We start from the raw sequence: 22,314 nt of genomic DNA, 5'->3' as shown, positions 1-22,314 counted from the left end.
ATTTATTTGTTGCAAATACAAGCTGTACGTAAAGGTTATTCTGGATATTAGGGGATGATAAAAGCTTTAGATAAAAAGATGATGCATATCCTCATGGAGTTCACAGAGTAGAAGGAGGAAAAGCAGAGAAGAGAAATAATGATAATACAGTACATCACATTTCATATATGCATTAGAGAAGTACAAGACAAGTGTGATGGCAGAAGGCAGAAGATTTCAGAAAGTGAAGTTCAAAGCAGAAAGTCATTACTAAGTGTTAGAAAGTGTCCAAAAAGGTCTACATGGAGGATGTAGCTAGCTGAGTTTTACTTTAAAAGGATTCATTACAGAGGGTAGGTAGCACATACTATGGGTATGAGGTATTGGAGTTGACATAGACAATGTCAGTTGGTTTTGGCTACTTGCTTTTTTTTCTTTTTCTTCTTTAAACATTGTTAAAAGGAATGGCTACATTGTGGAGAGCGATTTGGAACTATGTCCAAAGGGATATAAAACTGTGCATACCCTTTGAGTCAGAAATACCATTGCTAGGTTCATATTTATATTTATATTATATTAAATATTTATAGTAGCTCTTTTTGTGGTGGCTAAGAACTGGAAATTGAAGGGATGCCCATCAATTGGGGAATGACTGAATAAGCTGTGGTATATGATTATAATGGAATATTGTTGTGCTATAAGAAATGACAACCACAATCATTTCAGAAAAACCTGGACTTACATGAACTGATGCAAAGTGAAGTGAGCAGAACCAGAAGAATGTTGTAAACAGTAAGAGCAATAGTGTGCGATGAAGAAATGTGAATGACTTAACTATTCTAAGCAATATATTGATCTGAGATATTCCCATAGGTCCAATGATGAAGCATTCTATCCACCTCCAGAGAAAGAACTGATATTGTTTGAATACAGACTGAAGTGTGCTATTTTCCACTTTCTTTTTTTCATTCTTTTTTCTTTAGTTCAGATCTTCTCATACAAAATGACTGATATGGAAATGTTTTACATGACTGAACATGTATAACCTACATCTGATTACTTTCTATCCCAGAGGAGAGGGAGGGAAGGGAAGAAGGGAGGGATATAATTTGTAACTCAAAACGTTAAAGAAAAATTTTAAATTATTTTAACATGTAATGGGGGAAATAAAAGATATATATTTTAAAAGGATGGCTACATGGGTTGGGGCAGGGGAGAGATACATTTAGAAATCAATGTGACATAACAACAAAAGACATCAATAGAAGTACAACTTTTAATAGACCATATTGTCCATGAGGTTTTCTTGGCAAAGATATTGGAATGGTTTGCCATTTCCTCCTCCAGTAGATTAAGGCAAACAGAGTTTAAATGACTTCTACCAAGTCACACAGCTAGTAAGTGTTTGAGGCTGGATTTGAACTCAGGTCTTCCTGACTCCAAGCCCAATGTTCTATCCACTGAACTATCTACCTGCCCAAGGATAGATCAGAGGAGGCAAAATATAGAGTCAAGAATACCTAATACAGGGCTATTGTAATAGTCTAGGCAGGTGGTGATGAGTGCTTGCATTAAGACATGGGAATAGAAGACAAGGGAGTAAATACCAAGGACTTTGTAGAAATGTAATCAACAGGACCTGGTAAATTATGAATATGAGAGTAAGAAGAAAGCTAAAACCACTTCCAATAATTTGAATATGACAAGCTGACCAGCACCACAGACAGAAATTATGAAGTTAAGAGGAAGAACAGATTCAGGAGGGAACATCACAGAATTATAGATATATAATTGTAAGGGACTATAAACATGCTCCTAATTTTGTCTTGGTTTTGTTTTTGTTTTTACTTACTTCACTGTTTTATTCTGAACTTAACACCTAAAATTTAGCATCTCTGTCTACAAAGTAGAATGTAAAAAGAGGATTGTAAATGAAACTGTGAATCTTTATTTCATATAGTTTGCTTTAAAAAAATCTATAGTAAATTCAACATGTTACTTTCAAATCTGTCCTCATCTGTGCTTTCAGAACCTTCTTGTTCTCTTCTGTAAATATAAAAATTTTTCAATGACTCTTTTTTCTCTTCTTCTTTGTTTTTTGTATCACTATTGCTATCTTCCTTTTTTCCTCAGATTTCCTTCCCCTCATTAAAAAAAAAAACTTTATAACAAACATAATCAGATCAAACAAATTCGCACCAATAGGAGGTGGGCAACATGCTTTGTCAAGGGTCCTTTGAATTCGTGGCTAATCGTTGCTAAATGTTAGGGGTAGGAGTGAAATTAAGGACAGTAGGAGAAAACGAATAGTTTGGAATAGTCATTGTAGGGAATGAGATGAGTGACTGCAGAGGGCCAGCTGGGACTATGCCAAATGAATCTGAAGTGGGGTATAATAACAGAAGGGATAACACATGAATATTTCCACACTCCATGTGGTGTACAAATACAAAACTTCTTCACGTGCCTATTCCTCTTCGCACTCTTGCAAATTCTTCCATTCTCAGCTGGGCTTGTTTGGTCATTTAAGAACACAGATAGAGATCATGGAAAAAAAAAACCATCCTATCCATGAGGGATTGCTGATCAAATCATCAGCCTGTCCAAAAAAGGAAGGAGGGGGAGAAAGGAGGGAAAGAGGAAAAAGAAGGGAAGGGAGAAAAGAGGAAATGAGAAAACGGAAGGAAGAAGGAAAGAGGAAAGGAGGGAAGGAAGGAAGGGAAAGGAAGATGGGAAGGAGGAAGGAGTGAGGAAGTAAGGAGGGAAGGAAGGAAGGAGGGAGGGAAGGGAAGAAGTAAAGAAAGGAGGAAAGAAGGAAAAGGAGGAGGGAAGGTAGGATGAGAGGGAAGGAAGGAGGGAGGGAACAAAGAACATTCATTATATAAAGAAAGAAGAGAGAACCATGTGCAGAACTCAGTTTATGGCTAGAGACTCCTACCTTCACTGCCTGGTAGACATAACTATGCCATTTCATTTCAGCAAAGCATTAAGTGAAGAGAGGATTGCCCTGAAGGCAGACCCAGCTCTGCCCCTTAATAGCTAGGTCACCACGGGCATTCACATGACCTGAGTCTCAATATCTCCATTTTTAAAACAGTGATGCTACTTTCACTGCCAATGCCAGGAGGCAGCTGTGAGGATCAACTAACAGAATGAACTAAAGCACTTTTTAAACAACAATAGTTTATTATCACGTGTCTAATGAGGCGTTCTAGGAAAACATGAATAGCAGTTGCCCAGGATGGGAAGGGAGGGAGAGTTTATAAGCTGTCAGTATCATAGGAGGGAACTCCCAGATCACTGACATCATAGGTCCATGGAAGTATTAGAGTAATAATATGTGCCCCACCTACCGTCATTAGTACAAATACCACAGCCCTGAGTAACACAGGAAAACTGGTGCTTCTCTCCCTGCCTAGAAGAACTCAAAAAAACTATTTAACTATCCACATAAAGTTGCAAGATGGTAGAAAAACTCTCATGAGGGTATTGAGTCAATTTCCTCATGGCAGGATCACATTGTTCCAGAAAGCACTGCGCAAATTCTTACAAACTAGATTAGGTAAGGAGACATTTGCCTATGATTTCTCCATGTGAGAGACTCCATTGGATCTCTCAGTCATTTTATTTTCTACAGCTAGTTGGGTTCCTCTTTAACATAGTAGTAGAAGGTGACAATGGAAGCCTGTTGGTGTCTTGTGTCTGACTAGTTCCTTTAAGATACAAAGGCTGTTGTAATCAGTCCTCTCCACCTCTTGGCAAGCAGGCGTATAGTCCATCATTTCTCCTGTTAACTCCAGACATGGTCCCTGTATTTCTGACTTCTCCCTAGTTTCTAAGTCCTGGCCTTTCTATGGTGGTGTTCCTATTACACACCCTCATACACTTTGGGCTCCTTTTAACATCCTGCCTCATCTGGCAAACAGTGTTTGGTTTCAGCTCTAGACAACTCCCTTGGATTTGGCATGTACATTTCCTGCTCTTGCTAAATGGTATCGCACCAAACTTCTGCCACCCCCCCCCCTTCCTGTCCTGTACCTTCCCCCAAGTGATATTATCCACTTCCTCTACAAATATGCTAAGTACCTTTGTTGACCACTTCCCACTTTGGTTCTATGAGAGTTTGAGATAAAGAGAATTAGAGGAGGTCTCTGTCTATATCTTTCTAGAGACCTTTGATTATCCCATCCTGGGACTCTGAGAATACAATGGACTCTCTCAGCATCTAAATACAATAATCCAAACTGTTTGGAGAACTGATTAAATCCTGAGCCTAAAAGACTCTAAATTAAATATGTAAATACAGATTTCATAGAATGCACAGATATAAAACATTGATAAGCCTGGGTCCATACTGAGCATTATCTAGGATAAATTCAAGTGAAAGTAAGTCAAGGAGATAAAATACTTTTGAAAAAAGATCTGAGGGATGGCTAGGTGGCGCAGTGAATAGAGCACCAGCCCTGGAGTCAGGAGGACCTGAGTTCAAATGTGGCCTAAGACACTTAACATTTAACTAGCCATGTGACCTAGCAAGTCACTTAACCCCAATTGCCCTGCTTTCCCTCCTGAAAAAAAAAAAAAAAGAAAAAAGATCTGAAAGCCCAGCGTGGTGGTGAATGCCTGCTACCAAATGAATAATGCTGGTGAATTGCTTGAGTTTGGGAGTTCTGAGCTTCAGTATGGCACTGAGTGTCTGCATTAAATCTGGCAGCAGTATAGTGAACTCCAAGGAGGGGCGTGGGGAGGGGACAGATTTAAACTAGAGCAGGTCAAAGCTTCTGTGCAGATCAGCAATGGGAGCATCCCTTGAGCAGCTGCTTGTACTTTTAGTCTGGGCAAGAGAGGTAAAACCAGTCTCGAAAAGAGAAAAAGGGAAGATAAGGAAAAAGAAAAGATCTGATAACGCTCAGAAGAATACAGGAAAACATGTGGTGATGTGAATAGCCAGGTCACTGACAGGTGAATCAGTCTAAGGAATAATCATCATAACTAATATTTATATAATATGTACTGTGTGCCAGGCACTCTGCTAAGTGCTTTATAATTATTATCTCATTTGATTTATAACAAGCCTGGGAGGCACGTGCTATTATTATCCTCATTTTACATATGAGGAAATTAAGGTAAACAAAGGTTAGATGACTTGCTTAGGTCTTCCTGACTGCAGGCCTGGTGCTCTATTCGCTGTGCCACCTAGCTGCCCCAGTGAAAACACAGGGCATAATACTGCATTCACTCAGAAAGGACAATGCCACAAGACTCTTCTTTTCCTTCTCTAATTTTCCTAATTTCCTAATACCCACCTTCAAGTCCCTTCACTAGCCTCTGAAGAACTTTCTATCATAATTCTCAGTGGGAGGACCAAGCCAGAGCTGACCACATTGGCAAGAAAGAAGAGCCAAAATTCATTCTCTAACCCAACTGGGCTATTTCCTTTCATGCCAGATATTCACAGTCCAGTGTAAAGGAATAAATTGTCAATTATCCATCTGAATAATTCAAGCCCCAAGTCTCACCTTTTCCTCCATTATCAGGATACATGCAAGAATCATGGATCACAGAATCAGAGAGAAGGAGTTAGAAGGTAGACTAATTAGTCTAACATGCTCATTTTACAGATGAGGAAACTGAGGCACAGAGTAGAGTAATAGAGTGCCCAGATAGGGACACCTGAGTTAAATTCAGCCCCAGACACTTACTAGCTGTGTGACTCTGAGCAAGTTACTTGACCTGTTTGCCTTTGTTTCCTCATCTGTGAAATGGAGATAATAATAGCACTTACCTTCCAGGGTTGTTTTGAGGATCAAATGAGATAATATGTGTAAAATGTGCCTATCATCGTACCTGGCACATAGAAGGTACTATACAAATGCTTATTCCCTTCACTTCTTCCCTTAAGTGACTTGCCTATGGTCATACAAACAATAAGCTTCAGAGGCAAAATTTTAACCCATAGTTAAGCAACAGTATTCCATATTATTTGGGACCAGCATCCATCATTGTTGCCTCATCAAACAATTGTTATCCTCAGATTGTAAGGGATTTTTAAATAAAGACGAGAAAGTCTGGTTATAAAAATCAATAGCCACATACAGCAATATATGGTATTGCATCCAACCAATTAAACCCAATTAATTATTATACATTTTAATATATTTTAATATAAAATATATATTTTTATAATTATAAATAATTATAAAAATTAAAACCAATTAAACCCAAACTCATTGCCTTTTCTTAAGAAAAGCCTACTACTCTGCTTAAGTATTTCTCTTTTTATCAATAGTACCATCATTCTCTCATCTCAAAACCTTAGAGCTATCCTTGGCTCCTTTCTCTATCTGTCTGTCTCTGTCTCTGTTTCTCTGTCTCCCTCTCTCCATCCAATCATTCACCAAATCTTACCTATTCTTCTTTCAAAAGATTTCTTACATTCATTCTTTCCTCAGTTTTTTCCCATCTGTAAACTGAAAGAACTTTGACCCAAATTATCCAATAACCTAACTCTGAATTTAAAAATTAGTAATTATAACACTGATTTTATATTCAAACCAATTCAATGATATAAATCCACAGCAAATGAGAACCAAAGACCCATTTCCATCACGTTGCAAAGGAACAGATTATTAGCTCATCCCATCAATTTTTCAGGCTCTCAGCTATTTGTATTCACACGGGACCCAATCTGTTAGTCAGGCAGTCCATCTGTTGTCCATCATCATGACCCACCCAGAATCTTTTGTGCATGCATAATATCTCACATTGGAATGGTACTTTATAGTAGACAAAATTATTTCCTCACAAAAACCCCATTAGGCATGTGATGTATGGATCATTCTCATCATAAAGACTAGGGTTAGAGAGGCCAGATGACCCGCCCATTGTTATATGGCCATACAGTGAGGGAACCAGACTTGAATAGAGGTCTTCTAATTCCATATCCTAAACTCTTTCCATTACAACATGATGCCTCCCCATATTTAAATACCTACTACCTGTAGGACCCCATGCTTCCCTAACTCACAGACTAATGAAAAACTGAGCATCAGAAATGCTTATATACATGCATATATATATATATATGTATGCACACACACATATATATATGCATATATATATATATATATTTGTTGTTGTCATTTTCAGTTGTGTCTACCTTTTTGTAATCCCATTTAGGGTTTTCTTGGTAGAGATAGTGGAGTGGTTGGCCATTTCCTTTTCTAGCTCATTTTACAGATGAGGAAATGGAGGCAAGCAGGGTTAAGTGACTTGACCAGGGTCATACAGCTAGTAAATGTCTGAGGCTGGATTTGAACTCAGGAAGATGAACTTAATATTAATAATATATTCTATATACATATCTATATGTGAAAAAGTAAAATAACAACACTATTCTTGTCCTGTGGAGCAAATACTTTCCTACGCCCTAAGTTGGAATGTGATAAATACATACCACCAAAGGCCCTAGGGAATTGTATGACAAATCAGCAGCAGAAACAAGTGCCAATTGGAGATTAATTTTACATATGTTTATGGAGAACATGCATTCATCTCACTGGGCACCTGCACACCCAGGCACCAAGTTAATAGAGCTGCTATTGTTGGCCATTTAAGGCAGCTGGCTCTGAAGGCAGAAGTGTTCAGACTAGAAAAACAGGTGATCGTACATTCTTAAAGCATGTGCAAAATATTCATCAAATCGTTTATAAAATGCCAGCAGCTGTTTGGTACAATGCATCTCCCTGGCCACAGGTACTAATTTAAAGTCTGATATCTGCCACACATACATTCACACAGAGAGCCACAAAAAGAGTTCAAGTCTTCAAAGAATTTCACAGTCTGTTCACAAATGTATCTTCACTGTACTGTTCTATTCCTAGCCCAGAAAATCCCAAAGGAAACCACTTTAAAGAAGCATCTTTTCAACAATACTAAGTGATAATTCACTTAGAAAAGGTCTACTGGGGGTGGGGGTGGAGGTGGAGTTTCCTTGTAGCTGGCAAGAGAAACTTGGGGGAGGGGGTATGTGAAGTAGGGGATAGTAAAGTCTGGGATTCCTAGAATTCTGAGATTCCATAGATTGGGAGCTGAAAGGAACCTTAGAGGCCGTCAGGTCCCACTCCTTAATTTTAAAAATAAATAAACCAAGACATAGAGAGATTAATTGACTTGCCCAAGGTCAGAGTCTTTTCTTGCTCCAAAAGCTATACAGATCCATATGACTCAGATGTGCAAGGAAGATTACAAATTATTCTATCAAGACCAACCTCCTCATTTTAAGAATGAGAAAAGGCTCAAAGAAGGTCTTGGGAGATCAAGAGTTGTATGTATGTATGAGTAAGTGGACTTATGGATGTGGGATGAGAAACTGGATCAATGTTCAGCAAATTTACCTCAAATTTAAAATTGGTTTAAAAGTAAAAGAAACCCCCTTTTTAACATCCCAGGAAATGAACAAAAGAGGCTTTTTTTTCTATTACTGTGTTACTAGCATAAATGCTAAAGTATATAGAGTGACTATTTTCTTCTTTGTTTCTAAAAAACCAAAGTCAGGAGATCTGCATTCTTTTCTAAGACATCTAGAATTTTTTACATTTATGAACAGCATGAAGATTCTCCAAATAACTGAGGTCTGTCACTGTACCTTTCTGCTCTGTCATCCTTGCTGGACTTGGCTGAACCGGCTGTAACATCTAGAGCATCTTTCCCAGATACCAGAGGAAGAGAATGATCAGGCCCCAGGCTCTTACTGAGATGATGGAAGAAAGCAAAAAGTACAATTTGTTAGCTGGTTTTCATCTCTATGTTTCTTTGAATGAGCACATGCTTTCCAATGAGAGCTTCGTGCTACAGTAGAACTAAAATGCATGAGAAAAAATTAAATTCATTCACTCAACAACTCTAAGGGATGTTTGAAGCATATCACCCCTCCACCCCCCACCAATATGGTCCTCCTAAACAAATCCAGATTAGAAAACACATGTATCTGAACTCCCATCAGAACCAAAACCATACTCTATGAATTACTGCTAACCTATGACACTACAATCCACAGGGCATAAAGTAAACAGTTCATACTTTAAGACAGTTTTAAATTAAACTGAAAGAACTGAAGAAAATATGTGATAAATTAGTCATTGTCACGATTCTCCAAATATTTCCCTCCTCGGTTGCTTAGGCTCTAAGTCTAAATTAGTGTAATTCAGAGAAGTTAGCGGATGAGAATTTGGGCAGTTGGATAAAGGCGATAGAATTCCCTGAAAGCCCACCCATACATTTGCTCTATTGATTTTCTAGTCAGGTTAATCTCTAATGAATCTTGTAAGAGGTATGATGATCCCCACAAGAATTAATTGGCCTTAAGTACCTTTCTGTGAGTCCCTCTTCTGAAACAACATCTTGGGGTTTCTGGACTTGTCCTTTATCTGGCCCAGGAGGTGAGCAGACAGGTAACTTGTTATCATCGTCAGGTGGTGTGAATTGATGCTCAGAATGCTGGTCAGTCTGTTGGTTCCCAGCCTGGTTCTCTAAACACTGAGAAGTATCCTTCTCCTCCATTCCCAGAACTGCCTTCAAGGAGACACACTGAATCTCTGGGCCTTGATTGGGGTGCTTCATTTGCAGATCTGAGTCACAACCTGGGCTAAGTGACACTCTCGAAGTACCAGTTTCAGGGCTGCCTTTTAAGGACTGGTCCTTGGAGGTCTGAGTTTCTGACTCTACTTCAAGAAAAGAATTTTCACTTTTTGCTTTTGGAGCTTTTTCTATCACTGGGCCAGGTTCCTGTAAGACATCTAATCGGAGGCCCTGCAAACCTAACTCCTGTTTGAAGCTATCAACCATGGAGTGTGTCAATAGCCCACTGGGCTTCAGTAAATCCAGAACATGCTCTGTTCTTGGGCTCTCCAAAGTTCTTGAGTCATCATGAGCACTGTCACCAAGTTGGGGCCTCTTTTCATTACTTGGCATGCTAGCACTGAGCTCCTTACTGTTTGCAGCTGGAGAGATTGGAATGTCTCTGGGTGAAGGGGAAATTTCCTGGACATGCCCAAGTCCTGGGCTGTTGTTCCTTTCCTTCGTGCCAATGGAAGCATAGAGTTCATCATCTTTGGGCACATTTCTGCTGGGAGGTTTTTCTTGTTGCTGGCTTCCTGGAAGAGTCAGACCCTGTTGAGATAAAGGCATCTCTGCATGGACCTGGGAGATGACATAATACTCCTCACCCTTAGAGAGGGTGGCATTTCCTGAAGGTATCTTCTGCACAGCAATGTCTAAAGAGAGACTTGAAACCAATCCCTGCTTTTCTCCTCCCTGAAGCTTTGGATGCTCAAATGTAATCCCTGTATCTTTCTCACCAGCTGTTTCAGAGTTTTCTGTTTTATTTTCTTTTTGTGAGACATCAGATGCAATTCCATTCTTTTCCAAGTTGGTATCTACCAGGTTCTGTTTTATGGTGGGAGCAGTTAAGCCTGGTGATTTTTCTGTGACTATACCTTCTCGGCAAGTCAACTTGTCTGGATTTGTTTGGCAGGAGACAGTCTCCAGAGTCAAATCCTGCTCCTTACCTTTTGTGTCTACCCCTTGTCCAACACGAGTAGGGGAAATCATGATGTAGTCACCTCCTTGACCATGATGTGAATGCTTCTCTGTGCTTAGCTGCATCAAAGAGTCCTTTCCCATGGGGCTCCATGCAAACCCATCATTCTCTTGCAATGTAAGCTGTGGACGGTCAGTGGTCAAAGCACCGAGGACAGAGTTCTCAAATATTTTGCTAATGTGTGCCTTGAAATCAGGGAATCCAGCCATCATGACAGGTTGTCCCAAACCAGAGTTCTCACAGTCAGATGTATCCTTGGAGGAATCTCCTGCCTTCTTACTTTTCTCTACATCCTCTCTAGGAATATCTGCCATTTTCTGGATACTTTCCTCAAAACTCCTTGCCTGGGACTTGAAGTTTCCCCCTTTTTGTGTCTCTTTGGATTTAATTGCAGACATTTCCTCCCTTGCCTGGGCAGGCTTCAACATGGGTGAGAGGTAATCTGTAAGCAAATTTGCAGAATCCTTACAGGTGAACATAGACTCTCCTTCCACATAGGAACTTTCACCAGAAACACTCAGCTCTTTGGTAGAATCAGTCTTTGTCTTTCTTTGTTCCGATTTTCTTCCAACAGCACTGTTTATACTGAAGTTCAGATTCTCGGGAGCCACCTCTGATGTCTGCCTGGAGGTCCCAGCAGTCAGCAGCTCTGGCTGCCCCCTGTCAGAGATGGTCTGACTTGCCGAAACACTCAAGACATTACTGACAATTCCACCCATTTCACTTTTGAGCCATGAGTCATTCTTGTAGCTGCCAGACTTCTGCCCAGTTTGGCAGGGACTACCTGAGACAAAGGTGGCTTCATTCTCACCACTATTGGGAGCTGGCTCAGCATTCCCTTTAGGATTGCACTCAGTCTGAAGAAAATCCTTTTTTGGAACGGCTTCTTCGAGCTCGTGTGATGCCAGACTTGGAGCCACAATTCCTTGGTCAACATTCTTTCCTCTCTCAGCAGATACACTTTCAAAATTTTGTTTGACATGGTCTTCCTGGGGGCTGATTTTGCTACTGAGTGACAGATGCCTCTGAATGTTCTGGTTTGAGGGGGCTGGGAGCTCACTTTCCTCCTGTGTGTCCAATAGAAGCTGACTGCTATTTGAAGTTTCATCAAGCGCCTTCTCTGGAGTATCTGGAGGTGCACTGCTGGGTCTGCCAGTTGACGGAGCAGGCTGAATGTCAGCAGCAGCATTAATAGATGGTTGTGTGCCAAGATGACAAGGCGGAGCCCCTTCCTCATTTCCACTTGTGTCTTCTGTATTACTGAAGCCACTGAACTGTGCATTCACGTCAGCTGCCTTAGAAAACCCATTTTCTTGGCATGTTTCTTCATGTCGAGTGTCTGAGATCAAAGCATCCTTCTTCTCCTGCTGGGGCTTGTCAGACATCTGCCTAGTGCTGCAACTTTCTTCTGTTTTAACATTTAAGTTATCCGGAAGAGAAGAGTCTTTCAAATTGACCGCAACAGGAGAAGAAATACTGAAGGTCTGGTCACCACAGCACTGCTTCTCTTGGTCCATCACTAGAGGCAACTTTTCTCTTGTTAGTGCTGATGAATCCAACACCTCTGTTGAAAGACTGTCCAAAATGTTTTCTTTAGAATTACATGTACCTGAACTTTGGATATTGTTCAGACTTTCTTCATACTGCATATTTTGGAACTCTGGTGTTGGATTTGGCTCCTGTCCACTACAGGGAGGAGGATGGTTCAAGTTTTCCTCAAGTTCTGGGGGTGGTAAGGTTTTTGAGAGCTCTTCGGTTCTGGTCTTCACCCCTTCAAGATCATCTGGAGGAATCTCTTTCCTACTTCCAAAGGGAGAGGTGTTATCACTGACGTTGGTTGAGACAGAAGATTCCGAACACGAGTGAGATTGTTGAAAACAAGTCCCTGCTGATGGCTCAGGATTTCCTAACTGAGTGATCCTTGGCCTGCTGTTACCTGCAGATGATGCATTTGCCTGCTGACTCTGCACTGGCCCCTGAGGCTCTGCTCTGCTTTTTTCAGTCACGTTCTCATTATCAGGATGGTTTTTCACATCTGGGTTGAATTCCTGTCCAACATCATCATTTGCAGGAGTATTTAAAGGTCCAGCCATAGGTACCAGCAGGTCCTCAGCATCCTTACTACAAGGCATCTTAGTTGATTGGCTTTCCTGTCCTTTACTTTCAGCCTCCTGGATTTCAGGATTAGCATTGCCTCCTGCAGAGACACACATACCAGATTTCTCAGGCTCTGCCACAGGAACAGATTCCATTCTTTCCCCTCCTTCAGGACCTTGATGAGTATCTGGGAGCTCAGGTTTTAGACCTGTACCCTCTAAAATCATTTCTCTAGAAGTAGCCTGGCCATCACCTCCATCCTGCTCAACAGGTTGAACATAAATGCTCCCACAGTGCACAGGCAGTAAACCACGTGTACTGACAGCACCAATTCCGTCAGTCATCTCAGAAGCCAGGGAGCACAATGCTAAGTTTTCTGACTGACTCTCGGGCCACTCTAGTTTCACAAGACCTATGTCCTTGGGTAACTGTGCTGAGTCTGGGTGGTGAAGCACTCTAGGCTCCAGATTTATGGGGTTTGCTTCACTCACTTCCTGATTGGGATCAAGTGAGGTCTCTTCCTCTGAATGCACAGATTTTGTGGATTTGGTATCTTGTGCAGCAACTTTCTTTTCTTGAGAGTTACTGCTTTGATTTTCTTCTTTAGTGCCATTTGGATTTTCAGCATCAACAAGTTTCTGGCCTTCATCATTGAACTCCAGTTTTCCTCCCATGCTTTTATTAAACCCACTGGGAAACGCAATGGGGACTTCTCCTTGCATTCTCTCCATTTTTCCTTCATTCGTGGGAGCATCTATTTCATCCTTAGTTAAATGGACAGAATCTTCCTTAGGCTTCATCTCAGGACATTTGCTCTCACCACTTAAATCTAAATTTTCTGGTACCATTCCTACATCTGTCATGGGATACCCTTTTGTGGGGTCTGGAAGAGTCTCAGTAGCCAAGACAACAGGAGTCTCTGTGGCCAAACAATTGGGTCTTATTTCAGCAACAGTAACAGCTGGATTTGGAGTATTCTCTGAATCCATACTGGAAATCAGATACACCTCCTCTCTTTGGGAAAGTACAGGTTTAAGCCCATCTCCTTCAGCACTGAGGCCTGGTTTATCAGATAACATTTCTTGTGTCCCACTCTGAAGGGGGTTTTGAACATCAGTTATGGAGACAGATTCCTTTAAAGGATCTACAGCATTTGGATCCAAGGGAAGATTAATTGCTATTGACTCCTGATTATATTCCAAAGGAGAGGCATTTGCCTTAGTTTCTTGGGCAGTTTCTACATCCTTAAAATCTTGACAGTGGGCATTGAGGACTTTGGAATCATCAGCCAAATTCTGAGGTTTCACAAGCACTTTGCCTTCTTCTCCATCTGATGTGCTTGGAGCAATGTCATTCAGTAATGGGGGCTCCTGTTTCAACAGCAGACCATCTACCCCATCTGTGTTCTTTTCACTTCTCTGGGTTACAGCTGGGGCCTCATGATTTGTTTGCAGGGGCTCTGGACTCTGAGGGGCCTCTTGAGTGGTAACATAATCTCCGTCTTCTTTCCCAGGGGGGGAGGAGCTGCCATGTGGATCACCCTTCCCAGACAGCTGTGCCATTGGCTTTAATGGCTCCGATATCCTTGAATGTGTCCTTGGATCCCCTTGTAACAAGGTAACATGATCAGAAAAAGAGTCCCTACCCCCTTCCTTTGGTGCATTCTTTCCATCATCAACAGGAACAATAGTAGTGACTAGGCTGGTCTCCAAACTGCTATCTACCACTGGGGTAAGTCCCACTTGGTCTTCCTCTGGAGTGTCTGGCATGGGCTCCCCTAGGTTACCATGCAGAATGAATCCATCTTCACTGGCCAAGGTCTGATTTGTCTGGATAACATCTTGAATGTGTTCTGCAAAAGGCATGGAGACAGAGATACTGCTCTCTTGTGTTCCTTCAGCTGGGTGGGATGAAGAGTCAGATGCTATTGTCTTCTGGTCTTCCTGTAGGAGATTTCTCTGTCCGATCACCTCCAAAGACACAGCACATGAACTGGGGTTGGTTGCACCCTCCACTCTGTAGCCACTGGTGACTCCATGACTGATGCTGCCAACAATGGAAATGTTTCATTGGTTCATTATCATTGAGGACAGAAGAGCACAGCAAACAAAATTTTCCACCCCACCCCAAAAAAACAGCTAAGGCATCAGATGTCAGGGTCATTCTTCCCATGCACTCAGACTTATTGTGGAGACTAGAGATCAGCATGTTAGTGCTGGAAGGGTCCTTAGGGAGGTAGCATAACCCCTGAACATTTTAGAGATGAGGAAACTGAGGACCAGGGAACCTGCCCAAGGTCACTGAGATGGACTGGGGCAGATCCAGGACAGGAACTCAGCTCATCTGACTCACAGGAATCCTGCCACTCTGGACACTCCCCCATCCATTAAAAATGCCCTCACTCTTGTGCAATAACCAATGAGGAAAATCTCAACTGTGTTGTTCTGACATTGCCTTATGATAGTCAGTAGCTGGTGGGAGAAGGGGAAGGAAAGAGAGTAAGCATTTATCTAATGCCTACTGCTATGTGCCAGGCCATGTGCTGAGCAACAAATATTAACTCATTTGATTCTCACTGCAACACTGGGAGATAGGTTCTATTATTATCCCCATTTTACAGCTGAGGAAACTGAGGCAAACGGAGGTTAAGTCATATATCTGGTAAGTATCTGTGACTAGATTTAAACTCAGGGGACTGCATATCCAGCTGCCTTACTGGGAGAAAAAAGACAGACAAGACATTACACCCCCCCACACACAAACACCCCAAAACACACATACACATACACACACACACACACACCAAAACACAAAAATCAGATCCAAAATTCAGAAAGTAAACTAGAAAGCACAATTTGAGCTACAACTGCATTTCTGATATACTCATACTTCTTATTACATTAGAAGAAAAGTCCATGTGCACAAAATTAGGTTTTAAAACAAATATCCATTTGTGTGAGGGTCAGCATGGTATAGTGTAGAGAGGGCTAGCTTTGGAGTCAGGATGACCTGAGTCCAAGTCTTTTTTCTGACACATACTGACAGGGTGTCCCTTGGCAAGTCACTTACCCTCTCCTATACCAGCTAACTCTTTAAGACTAAACATTCACTGATCTTCATTAGAAGTAGTCTCCATGCTGGGAATTCCCCATGCCAATAAAACCATAGGTACAGACCAAAAAAAAAAAAGCTACATGCAGAATAAGTTTGAAAGGAATTATTATCCTCCTTTTATAGATGACGCTGCAGGAAGAACATTAGATGGGGAGTAAAGAGACTTGGTGCTGATATTCACTGGCTCTCTGACCAAAGAAAAACCACTCCCTCTCCGAGCCTCCCTTTCCTCATCTGTAAAATGGAACTACTAATATTATTATGACCAAACACAAAAGTATGGTGAAAAAAGTACATTATAAATCTTAGATCAATCATTATTATTATTACAAATACTAACTAAGGTCATATAACGAGTAAGTGGCAGAGCTAAGACTCAAATACACTTATGCATTAGGGAGAGATTACCCTGGAATTCAAAATTTGTCTGGAGATGATCTATACATAATCAGTCATTAATGTAGTACTTTTAAAGGTTGTTCAGCATATGCAATACCTTAAATAAGCTTTTTAAGTTTTCCATAACTTTTCTACACTTTTCCATCAGGACAGATTGCTCTGGTTAAGTCAATTAAATGCAGTAGGAATATGGTTCCTCAAGTCCATTATGGGTTGTTGTCCAGGAGAAAAGCAACAGGAAAATTTGAGTAAATGCATTCTAAATCATCAGATCATAGAACTGGAAAGGACCTTAGAGGTCACTGAGTTTAACCCCTTCATTTCTACAGTTGAGGAAACTCGAGTACCAAGAAATTAAGTGACCTGCTCTTTATAACATGTGCAAATACACAGAGTAGCAATCTGGCCATGGCAGCTGCATGCTATAGATTTGCCAACAGGATTCAGTCACTTATCAATGGTTCAAACTGGACTTTTATTAGCCAAAGGACATGCCGAGGAACAGCAGGCCACTTCTGTTGCACAGAGCAATGTCAGAATATCTACCAACCAGGAAAGATTTACAAGTTGCTCAGGTTTTAAGTACAGTCATGGATATGAGTCTTTTATATAATAAGCACTATTAGCCACTTAATCACAGCACCAAAGAATAATTGCCTGGTAGAGATCAAGCCTTCTAATGTAAGTAGATTAGTGAGGTACCCCCCAGTTTCAAGAAACAGAAAGATAGCCCAGTAGGGTTCATCTAACCAGCCTGCATCAGCAGGTGGGTAGGAGGCCTAACCAAGGACAACAGGGCAATGGAGTACTATTACACCTGAGCTGGAAAAACAATTCTAGACCAAGAGAGTGGGGTAAGAAACACAGTAATTCAAAGCTGTGAAACAACTCCAATCTGTCCCAGCAAGTCACATAGGCCTCTGTGGTCTATGCTAATGGGCTCCCCTGTACTCGAACACAGGTACATATACTGAAACTGGCTTCTTTTAGCAATCATCAGAGTGAAACTTTGCTTCGATGTTACCACTGTCAAACTGAAGAATTCTGGTCAACACAAATTCTATACTCATTTCTGTACATAAATGAAATTTTTCTATGGTGATATCCAAACTATATCAGAAGCTAATCTGCAATGTACTTTCAAATCAGAATAATGGTGTTTCTTTTTATGTACCATGTTTTCATAATTACAGCATAGGTAGTAGAAAAAAAAAAAGCCTTGTAGTGGGAATCAAGGAAACTGTGATCTCTCCCTATCCTGTATGACCTTGGAGTAGTAGTTTTCTTTCTTGGTCTTTAGTAATTTTCAATTCCTAATATTCTCTAATACTATCATAGCTTGTTACAAGCACTGCTACCCATTACTTTTCAGGAGGGAAAGTGCTAAGGGAAGAGAAGAGTGTTTTTTCATCTGCCATTTTAGCATTTTTTTGATGCAGCAATAAAACTAGAAAAAAAATGAGTTAGAGAAAGAGAAAGGGAGGAAGAATCATATTGGGATCATTACGTCAAATAACTTATATTCCAAAATGACCACCAAGGAAAGAAGAACCCGGGGAAAGCTACTAACCTTCACATGAGCCAAATACTTCCTAAACCGTTTGAGAAGTTGCTATTGACTGGACCAGGGATCCTTAACCTGGTATCCATATACCCCAAGGGCTCTGTGAGTATATTTTAAGGGGTGAATGAATTAAAAAAAACATATTTTCTATTGATTTCTTTTGTAATTCTGGATTTTTCAAATATGCAATTTAAAACAGCATTCTGAAAAGAGGTCCAAAGCCTTCACTAGACTGCCAAAGGGAACCAAGACACAAAAAGAGGCGAAGAACCCTGAACCAGACTGTCCCAATGCAGCTTATAGCAATCAACAAGGTTCTCATGAAATTCAATCTTTCTCTCTATGGTACTGTCTATTTATTAAGAATTTTTCTACAGATTAAATCACTTTGATCTCAGCTCATGAATTTTCAGTTTAACAAGCATTACAAATTTAATTACACCCTATTCATTAAACTAATGATTGAACAGTTGAGTAGTTCATGAGATGTACCATGTGTAATTCAGAAATGGAGTATCTCCTTTTAGGTCAGTTTTAACCAATAAATATCCAAATACCCATAAGAAGTACAGGCAATTAACTAAGCCAAATCACTACTCACATCTATTGCTCTACCAGAAATCCATGTGAGGAAGGTAAATGGCTATAGACAAGGTTGGCTGAAATGATGCAAACAAGGAACAAGGCTATAAATTTACTCCATTCTAGAACCTTGAAAAGTTATACAACACCATCAGAGATTATCTGGGCACAACCATGCCAGTAAATGGGCAACTTTGAAAGAAAAAAAGCCCACATTTTCTTGAATGTGAGTTGGATGCTGGTGATTTCCTTGGTTTTGTCTCAATAGCTATTTATGTCAAAGCTAGATTAAAAGCCACTCACTAGGAGCAGATTTGCCAAGGGGGAAAATTTTTCAGAACTAATCTGTTTAGGTCTGTGCATTAATTACAGTCCACAAAATGTCCTTTTATGCTTCTGTGATTTAGACTCAATGTTCAAGTTGGTAGGACATTATTACAGAATAAAACTGAGCACTCTTGTGGGCCGGGCAGACATCACAATGGAAGGCATTCAGTCTTTACAATGGATTCCCTTTCTGAATAAAGCCTGTGAGGATACAAGGACTGGACCACATCCTTCAAACTTTTTGCATGAAATCAGAATACCACTATAATAAATGGAAGTAAGCTGGGAGTAACCAAAGACTTCCAGTAGCAAAAACAGACTACTGGCAACCTAGGCAATTTTCAGTTCAATTGTGAAAAGTGAGGGAAAGAGCCTCAAAACTACCCTGAATGGAAACAATGAAAGAGAGAGAGAGAGACATAGACAGACAGAGACAGAAACAGAGAGAGATTCATTCCTAAAGGTCTGGTGATTGGAGCTCTGGGTTTTCTCAGAAATTTTGGACCTACTCTACCATTTTCCCAGAATACCCCAGGTTTTCTCACTATAAATTCTCAACATACTCATACGCACAAGTGATCAAGCATGAACACTCTCAACAAGTCTTCCAGGCTAGAATAAGATAAGTAAAACTTATCCCTAGAATTAGCTTGCATATATGAGCTCATGATAAGCACATTTGATATAGTAACAATATCCCACAAAAAAATTTTTTTTGGTTGAGTTGAGTAATTAGAAGTAAAACTTGCATCATCACATTTAAATAGAGTTTGGATGGCACCTTGAAGAACATGTAGTCCAAAGCCCTCATTTCCTAGAGGAGAAAATTAATTATAAATGAGGGTTTTAGTCAATTTGAAGGTTAATATATATGCATATATACATATGTGTGTGTTGTGTATATATAGTGTGTATGTGTGTGTGTGTGTGGAAAGTCAGGGACTGGACTTCTGATTTTATTGATACAAGGAATTCCTTAATGGGGAAATTTCATCTACCAAAGCATATCAGCACCTTCTCTATAACTTACAGTCTCAGAAAGTTGTCTAGAGCACTGAGTGGCGAGCAGCTTGCTTAGGGTGAAACAGCCAGTATGTGTCAAAGGCAGGACTCAAACCCAGGTCTTGTTGAATTCTAGGCCACCTCAGTATCTACCACCTCATGCTGCTGCCTTTCATATTTGTATGTAGTAATAATAGTGATAGCAGCTTACAATTATATAGGTTTAGAAAGAACTTTGCATACATTATCTCATTTGACCCAAGACAGCTAGGCAGCACAGTGGATAGGGCACCAGGACACAATCAGGAAAACTCATCTTTGTGAATTTAAATCCAGCCTCAGACACTTACTAGCTGTGTGACCCTGGGCAAGTCACTTAACCCAGTTTGCCTCAGTTTCCTCATCTATAAAACGAACCAGAGAAAGAAATGACAAACCAGTATCTTTGGCAAGAAAACCCCAAATGGGGTCACAAAGGGTCAAACATGACTGCATGACTAACTGAACATTTGAGCCCCATGCTAGAGGTATTATAATATCCATTTTTCCAATGTTTACAGAAACATAATAATGATGATGATGGTAAGGATGGTGAAGAAAAACAACAATTTTTATATGATGCTTGCTACATGCTAGGCACTGTGCAAAGTGCTTTACAGTCATTTGGTCTTCACAACCCTGGGAGATGGGTGCTATTATTATTCCCATTTTACAGATGAGGAAACTGAGGCAAACAGAGGTTAAGTGATTTTCTCAGTGTCACCCAGTTATTAGGTATCAGAGGCTAGACTGGAACCCGAGCTTTCCTGTATCCAAGAGATAAAAGAGAACAGCAGATGAACTGGATTGTAGACCCCAGAAACTGACTGAAAGAAGCAGTCACCTAAAACAAGCACATTTCTCATTCTTCCTCTTGATCAGCTGAAATTCATCTTAATTTCTTATAAATTTGAACTCATCTTTTGTAAATCCTCTCTCCAACTGGATATCTGGTTACCCAATCTATTCTGTGGCTGTAATGGGGGCAATGGGCCTTCCTGATGGTAAATCTCAGTGCCTTTCTTATGAAATAGAACTATTTTATTTCTATAGGGTGCTCTCAATAAGGAACTTCAACCACCAAATCAGATGAACACCTTATTGAGTGAGAAGTCAAATGACTTGCCCAAGGTCATACAGCTGGTATCTGTCACAGGAAAGACTTAAATACAAGTCTTTTTGACTTTGAGGCCAGCTTTCTACTCCATCAAATTCCTTCCCACCTTGTATGCAGTAGGTGTTTAAAAAATCTTTGTTGAGTTTAATTGAATCCCATGCTCTAGATCTTTCTTTCTCCACCCCCCACCCTGTTTCTTCCCCGCCCTCCAAATTAAAACTTATCTATCAAATATTTTTATCTCAGAAATTTGCTAAGTGAGTGAACCAAGCCCAGTGAAAACCAGTTTGAGCTGGGATGCTATTGGTTGATGAATGGCTTAATGTGTGACTTCTTCCAAAGGTACCATCCAACAAGGGCTTTTAATCAGAATATTAAAACAGAGACAGAACTTCAGAAATCCTGTGTTCCAGGGATCTTAACCTATGGTCCATAAACTTGGTGGGGTAATTTTCTCTTATGTTCTGACAACTGTTTTTCTATATAATTGGTTTTCTTTGCAATCCTATGTAGTTAATTTTATGTTTTAAAAACATTATTCTGAGAGAGAGACTGCCAAAGGGGCCCAAAACATCAAAGAGCTTAAAAACCTTCCATTTATTTCAACTCCCACATTTAACAGAGAGAGTGACTAAGACCCAAAGAGGTAAAGGGACTTGTCCAAGGCCACACAGTCAAGGGGAGATTTGGGACTCCCACTACATGTTTTGGTTCTCAAAAATCTCTCCATTACACTCCTTGACCCTTTTCTTTAAGGCCAAGGAGTGATTGATGTATACATTTCAGACATAATTTGGGATAGGAGGTCATTTCAGGCCCCTTCAAGTCAAACCATATGCTGTATTATTAATTTTGCCTTGTCATAGAGACAACCTAATATCCTTCATGTATTTGATCTTCCGAATCTTAAGAAGACTACATACAAAGGCTTTTGTTGTTCAGTCATTTCAATCGTGGCCAATTTTTCATGACCCCTTTGAGGTTTCCTTGGCAAAGACAGTGAAGTGGTTTGCCATTTCCTTCTCTAGCTCATTTTAAAGATGAAGAAATTGAGGCAAACAGGGTTAAGTGACTTGCCCAGGGTCACACAGCTAGTAAGTGTCTGAGGCCAGATTAGAACTCAGGTCTTTCTGACTCCAGGTCCAGCACTATATCCACTGTGCCTCCTAGCTGCCCATCCACATGCTATTTCTCTACTGTTTTCCTAAGGACCTAGCTGAGAGTTTGGCTCACAATGGGGTTCTTAGTGTATGTTTTTGACTGACAAAATAAATGCATACCTTTAGTTAACACATACATCAGGGTATGAGCTCCATCCCCTAAAGTAAATGCTAGAGGGGGGAAATCTTGCCCTTTTGGCAGGACCAAGAAAATTTCCATGTGCTAAAAGATAGAACATAATATTTAATGGAGAGAGGAATTTTTGTGTAATGGTATTCAAAAATCTTGACAAAGTGGATTCAATTAAAAATCCACAGGCTCTCACTTGTCCAA

General features: G+C 40.4%; 1 protein-coding gene across 15 annotated transcripts in view; it reads right to left on the bottom strand.

Annotated features, from left to right (window-relative positions):
- TACC2 (transforming acidic coiled-coil containing protein 2) overlaps nt 1–22,314 on the bottom strand; it is a 308,555-nt gene that overhangs the window by 205,898 nt on the left and 80,343 nt on the right. For all 15 annotated transcript variants that reach the window (XM_069099132.1, XM_069099136.1, XM_069099131.1 and 12 more), the window contains 2 exons: nt 9,350–14,722; nt 8,627–8,731 (listed from right to left, as the gene is read on the bottom strand). In XM_069099132.1, the coding sequence (XP_068955233.1) occupies nt 8,627–8,731; nt 9,350–14,722 (5,478 nt within the window). The remainder of the gene's footprint in view (nt 1–8,626; nt 8,732–9,349; nt 14,723–22,314) is intronic.

The sequence above is a fragment of the Petaurus breviceps genome, unplaced genomic scaffold (assembly GCF_028583685.1).
Source record: "Petaurus breviceps papuanus isolate PSGF00001 unplaced genomic scaffold, PetGlider_PUasm1.0 37, whole genome shotgun sequence".
Lineage (NCBI taxonomy): Eukaryota > Metazoa > Chordata > Mammalia > Diprotodontia > Petauridae > Petaurus > Petaurus breviceps.
This window is presented reverse-complemented; position numbering and strand designations above follow the sequence as displayed.